The following is a 7,141-nucleotide window of genomic DNA, read 5'->3' on the forward strand; positions in this document are numbered from 1 at the left end:
AACAGGACATCTGCTTTTAAGATCAACTCCTTTACTATCTACTGGACCTAAACAGAATGGCACGCATAAAGTCTTTTAAAAGGACTAGGAATTAGAACTGCCCTGTTACACCCTTCCTCAATAATCTGACAACACCAGGAAGCCTCCCAGGTTGCTGAGATCCCAAGGACTTACTCTCCTCTTTTGAGAGCCTCCTGAACACAACAGCAGGCTTATTTTTTTTTATAAATTGTCACTTAATTCTAGTAACTTGCTCTTCATGATTAAGCATTGATTTTGTTATTAAATCATGTATTAGACCACATATAACAGGGAGAAATGTGTTAACTCTGTGGGATTGCACTGAGCTGTGGAACACATTATCTCAAAATGGATTAGCTAGTTGCTGCAGTAATTTACTGGTCATTCAAGACTGCACAGAAAAAGGAGTCTTTATCCACATTTCCAATTTAAAACTTGCATTAAAATCATCAAAATAAACCCACAATATTAATTATCAAACAAAGCATACAATCAAAACTATGGTATCACCACTTGTATTAGTGCTGAAGAAATAGCCTGCTCAAGAGACCCGAACAGTCTCTGCTTGTTTAAACTTTTCTCCCTTATAGATATTTATGTAATCTTCAGGAGTGTCCCTGATGAGCATAAAAAATGCCAGTATCTTTCTAGCAAAACTGAAGTTCAATAGGTTATGCTGGCCTCCCAGGAGGAAGATGTGTTCTACAACAGTACATTTGATTTGGACCCAACAGCTGCTTCATCCCCGTCTCCTCTCTCTGGGTGACCCAGTTATCCTCTTACAGCTGAGCTGCTGACATACTTGGCCGAGGTCATTCTCAAGTCCAGGGACATCCCAGTGAAATCCGTGATTACAGCCAACAGAGATGCAAGGTAATTGTGGAGCCAGCTAACCTTGGAACCCCTAAGTCACTGAAGAAGACTTAAAAGGCAGAAGGAAGAATAACCTTTGTCAAAGTTTGACTTCTTACCTCCCTTAATATCAGTTGCTCTGGCACATCACAAAACAGCCAAAAATATTTTTCCTGTCTGCTTGCATTGCAAAGTCATCATGAAATGGAGCCAGAAATACAACATTGAAATGGAACACTCAGTTTCCTCAAAATAAAAATAGTTTTCACCAAAGGCAAAAGTATTTCTCATACTGGAATTTTCAACCACCATTATCATTAAAGCAAGCAAATGGGAGACCAGACATTACAGACACACAACTGTTTTCTGCAGACCAAGAAAACACCCCTTATTTGAATTACAGACTACACAACATGCCTAGTACAGACAATCCCAGTTGGCCTAAATATTTCACAAGGCCTCCTTTTGCAGTTGTCTGCATCAGCTCCCAATTCATTCAAGAGCCCCTAACTTCCACAAGGCTTTAAGAAAGGAAAAAGGCCTTGAGGTTTGCATGCTCACATAACATAAGCAAGATGATCTAAACCAGAATGCACAATAGCACCTTGCCATGACTAATTGTTTAAAGCTCCGTCACCCAGACCAAGTGAAGAGGAAAAACTATTGGCCCTGTTACCCATCCTTAGCTTGCTCAGATTTGTCAGCAGTTCCCAGGATTCCCAGGAAATGCAGAGAACTCCAAAAGGTTAACTGAGGTCAAATGGATTTTATTTAGTTGACCCATAACCGAGTTTGCAATATGTAGAATAAGCATCTCCATTGGATATTTATATACCCTTTGACTAAAAGTGGTAGTAAAAATCAGGAACACGACGTTACACATTTTAGCAGTAAACAGTATTTTTAATAAGGAAAAGCAAAGCTCTTTCAAGATAATGCACCACTTATTCAAAACCAGCCTCTTCATCATTCCATCCACTTTTCTCACATACTGCACAAGCACCACGTTGGTAGAGCAGCGCTTCCACAAATTCACTGAACTCTGAAAGCAGCCTTTTGAGTACTCTTCCATGGGGCCAATCTTTTGTTAATTATGCACCAATTTAGCTTTTCATTACTATGTGATTCATCATTCCACAAGCTTCCCTGAACAATGAAGAAAAAAATGGTCTGTAAACCCACTCATTACCAGAACTAGCAAGATAGTTTTATCCACAGCAGGTTTGAGACAAGCTCTGTCTATAAACCAAACTTAAGAATGCTTTAGCTCTGCTGAATTTATCGATTAATAATTCTCACAATAAAAAAAAAATAAAAAGGAAATGAAGCTGCATTTCACACAAAATTTGAGATACCTCTGATGAAAGGAAAAAACTCAACCCCATGGCTAAGCCAGAAAGCCTCAAAAAGAGCTCCTGGATACCCTGGTTATTTAACTGCCTGCCTACTGATGGCCACTTGGATGCCTCTGGGAAGCAGAGCTTCCTTCTTCACTCCAGATCTCTGCACTCAGCAAAAATAATGCTTCTCCCAGGACTCCTTACTGCATTTTGTGCACACACATACACACACACACACAAACACACACACACTGATTCCAGCTGAACATATGCAGCTCCCACTTCCAACAGCTCACCACTCTGGTACAGGAGACATTCTGGACTACACATTAAGGGATGGCACAGAAATTTTGATCTGAACCTCACAATTTGTTTGGAGTTTCTCCTCCTAACACAGACATTCCAATCTTGTAACAGAAAATGCTTTTATGATACACCATCATAATCGTTGCTTAAGGCAGTAACAAAAAAGTACTCAATCACACTTAAAAATCTTCAACAGAATAAAGATAACCATGAATTCGGAGTCTGAATTTGAATGAAGTTATTAACCAATCACTTAAAACATCTGCAGCTAAGGATTATGTTTGAGAAATAAGAAAAAATTTAGAAAGGAACTTCTAATAATGTTTTAATGTTTCCTGACAGCAAAAGTGCCCCTTCTCAGAGGAAAGTTGTCAGAATTTTAGAGTGAACCAAGATTTACCATATCTACCACTAAAATCTCTTTCAAGACTCTTTAGAAAATGAGATTTTTTTTCTTGCACCTTTTTTTATTCCAATCAGCTTCTTGCTGTGACCTGCAGTTACTAAGCTAGCAGAATTGCTCCAAAACAAGTTGTACCATCAAGAGTTGACACTCCAGAAGACATAAAACTAGATAAGCCAAGGAAGCCACAGCAGACTGTATGTGAACATCAAAAGAAGAAGGTGTCATTAATCAGGAACCTAAAGAGGTAAACTGTGAAAGCAGAAAGAAATGGCATCACACCTGCTCAGCTTCTTGAATACAGGAAAACATGTAAAGACATGAAATGCAAGGAAAAATCCCCCTATAACAGAGACAGGATGAGACCGGACTGATCAAGAAAAATCAGTTTTGTTTGGGTTATGCTATCCCAGTTCACTGATGACTGATAATAGTTATCAAGGCCTGCAAGAAAGAAAGTGAAAGAGCAGAAACAACACATGCTTTCTTTAATATGCCAAGCTATGATTCAGATTTTAGAGACTGAAAACTGAAGTGACAACATCTGGCAATGGCCTGTATTTGTGGCACAAAGGACAGCTCCAAGAAGCTCAGAAGCTCAAAAGCTCAAAGCATGCAGAGCTTGAGGACAGTGATGTTGAAACTAAACAAGGAAACTGGGGGGAAGGGGGAAGAGGAAAGAAGAATAAAACAACCAGAAGTAGGACTGAAAAACAGAACATCTGGCAAATACATAAGAATGTGCCTTCAGCACCAAGTTCACTTCAGTAAAGAAGGGTACAAAAGAGTCTCTAGGGCTCACAGGAAAGAGCCCATAAACAAAACTAGATGGATTCTGCACAGAATAGAAAAGAGACATGAGGAACCTGAGGAAGGAAAAGCTACAACAAAAAAGGGGAAAAACTGAGGAAAAGAGTAGCCAAGATACATTCACACAAATATAAATCATAGAAACCATGACTATAAATGTTACCTGAGATTGCTTAGACAAGAGCTGATTTTGATGAACTAAAAAGAAAATTTGGGGCTAGTGATTTTGTTTTCAGAATGCTTCAGCACATGAGCTAAATGAAGGACACAGAGAACAAGTGGTGCAAAGACATGAAGTAACTTCAACTAGGCTTCAGCAGAGTCCAGAGGAGAAGCTGACAACTAGGACAAAGCCAGCAAGTGGCATAAAGGGAGTGGGGGGATGTGTATTAAGAAAGAAAACAGAAAAAAGGCAGAAACAATGGGGAAATTAAAACTTAACTGTTTTTTTCACCTCAGAAGTCTAATCAAAGTCTTTCCTTAGACTGCTGTGCATGCATTGATACACTATAGTTTTACTTAAATCCTGCAGGGTCACCAACTGCAATTTCTACAGATAAAATGCTTCTGCCAGTAATTACTACAAAGGCTAAGAAAAAATTCTTCTCCACCTGCAGATCAGAGTTAAGTGCTAAAGAAGCTCAAGTGGGAACCTTCTATTTTCCAGAAGCATCAGCCTCATGTAACCACCAGAGGGAGATTTCCAAGCATAACTGCATCAAAATAACCTTCACGGGCTCAAGGCAAGATTAAGATTCTACTGTGCTAATTTGTAAAAACAAATCAAGAAAGTACATAACTAAAAGGCATATAATCCAAGAAGATAAATTAAAGAGGAGGCATATGAACTGAGCTCACTTCTCCCAAACTCACACAACAGGTTACCAGTAGAAGTAAGACCTAGGGCAACAGAATGGCATTCAAGTGATCCATCCACTAAAGAACACTACCTAGTAGACTGAAAATCCTAGTAATACTATGTCTTGACTAGGATTAATTTTTCTACACAGCACTGTTGTAGTTTAAGCTCAAGTGGCAGTAAGCACCACACAGGCTCATTGCTCTCAGTTGGAATAGGACAGAGAAACAGCAGGTTAAAAGGTAGAAAACTCATGAGTTGAGATAAAGACAGTTTAATAGGGAAAGCAAAAGCCATGCAAGCAAGCAAGCAAAGCAAGGAATTCATTCACTACTTTCTGGTGCCCAGCCTTCTGCAGGAGAGCAGGGCCCCACCATGGGTAACAGTGACTTGGGAAGACAAATCACTTCAAACATTCCCCACCTCCTTCTCCTTCTTCCCTGTTTTACATCCTGAGCCTGACACCATATGTAGGGGATATCCACTGGGTCAGCTGGGGTCAGTGTGTCTCCTCACAGTTCCATCTACACTCCTAGCCTCCTCCCTGGTGCAGTGGGGTGAGAAGCAGAAAGACTTTGCCTCTGTGTAAGCACTCCTCAGCAATAACTACAACATCCCCATATTACCAGCATTATTTCTAGCATAAATCCAAAACACAGCCCACACTAGGTACTATAAAGAAAATTAACTCTATCCCAGCTAAACCAGCACAAGCATGCAAGCAGCTCAGTGTCTAACACCTTCAAAAGCCATACTTTCAACAAAAAAATCCTTTTAGTTTCTGGATAATTCCAGTTATCTGGGTAGTATATACAAGCACAAATCCAACACCCAAGAAGAAAGGAGTAAGAACACACAGCAGGAAAAAAAAAAAAGCTAGATCTGTACTTACTGGTCTTTCATGACCCTAAAACTACCATCAACATTATTATTCACAATAACCTGGCAGGGTAACTGAGTGATATAAGACATCAAGAGGATTTAGTTCCTATTAATTCCAATGACAGCTGCCATAGTTCTGCCTCCAAACAAAATCTCAGTACAAGGGAGTAGTGAAATATGAAATGCCACAGTAAAAGTGGGTATTATTCTTTCCCTACAGATTTGTTGCTCAAAATCTCCCTTGTCCAAGAAGGGGCATTCAGACTCAATACATAGAAGAAGGCCTATAAGGGTGGTAAGAACATAGAGAATATATCACATGAGAAATTAAAATTGTTCAGCTTATGTAGCCTAGAAAAACCAAATTGACAGGACATACTATGATTGCTATCTCTAAATATGTACCAGTACAATAAATGCAAAGAAGGGAGAAGAGCTATTGTGCTGTCACACAAAAAAAAAACAAGTATAAACTTGGTGCCAAAGTTTAAGCTGGAAATCAGATGACTGTAATAGCAGTGAGCACTGCAGAAAAGCTGTCAATCTACATGCATCTGTGGATTGCACTTCAGAAAAAGCGCTAAGGAAATGAAATTTCCAAAGGTAAGTTTATCCCCTAACACAACACTGCACGAGGACAAGGGGAAAACTGAAAGGATGCCAGTGGGAGAAAACTTATGCTAGAGCCAAAAGGTCTTAGGAATACAAAATACGAGCAGGCAATTCAAATAAAGGACGCACTTCTCGCATACTGCCCCGCTTACCCTGTTGAACACGGGTAACATCATGTACAGTTTTTCTTCCTGCTCTTTCTGGGTCATGTGCCGTGGAGGATGACAGAGCTCCGTGAAGAGGCGCCGCAGATGCATCAGGCCCAGCGCGTTGTCCTGGGGGCTGCACTCTTCCTGCCGGGGCCGGCCCATGATCCTCTTCACCATATTCATCTTGGCTGACTTCTGGAAGCTCCCTTGTATCCTGCTCAGAAAGGAAAAGGAACTTGCTGAGTACAAGGGACTGGGGTATTATTCCATCAAAGCCTTCAAATACATAGCATCCTCTCTCACAGTAAGTACCACACTGAGTTAAGAGCATTAGATAATTTTATATGCCAGGCATTGATTAGGATGTGCCTGGAGGACTTAAAGCCAACAACTTGAAAGAGAAAAACATCCTACATTCTCCAGCAGAAAGCATGGCTGGCCAGGCTTTGAACACTGCAAAACACTTCAGTACTCTTTATTGGATGAGCTTTACAATCCTTTGGTGCATATCCCAGGGCATTTACAACAGCGTTATCTACATAATGCAAAGTATTCTTAAATTAATTCTAGGATAAAAACAGTACTTCAAAATCTAATCACACAAGACCTCCCAACTCTCTCAGACATTGGCTTTATCATACAGAGACAAGCTTAATTTTTTTTTTCCTAACTTTCCAATGGCAAAGAGACAAAGCTATCCAGTGGACCTGTCATTCATCTCAACCCCCAGCTACTGGCTCTGCAGAATAACACCTCGGTCTTAAAACAACACTGACCAAGTCTTCCAACTGCATGACTGAAGTCTATCAGGCAAGACCTTGCCACGAGAGGTGTGAGGGTCAGAGCAGAGAAATCCCTAAAACTGATGCAGCCAACTGGACACTGCAGCAAAAGGGACTAGTCTCAC

The 7,141-nt window shown here is 40.3% G+C and overlaps 1 protein-coding gene across 1 annotated transcript in view; it reads right to left on the reverse strand.

The window, feature by feature from the left end:
* The window catches only part of WDFY3 (WD repeat and FYVE domain containing 3), a 99,211-nt gene extending 92,794 nt beyond the window's left edge, over positions 1-6,417 (reverse strand). The window contains exon 1 of the mRNA XM_062493075.1: positions 6,238-6,417. Coding sequence (XP_062349059.1) covers positions 6,238-6,417 — 180 coding nt within the window. The remainder of the gene's footprint in view (positions 1-6,237) is intronic.
* Between the last annotated feature and the right edge of the window lie 724 nt (positions 6,418-7,141).

The sequence above is a fragment of the Cinclus cinclus genome, chromosome 5 (genome assembly GCF_963662255.1).
Source record: "Cinclus cinclus chromosome 5, bCinCin1.1, whole genome shotgun sequence".
Lineage (NCBI taxonomy): Eukaryota > Metazoa > Chordata > Aves > Passeriformes > Cinclidae > Cinclus > Cinclus cinclus.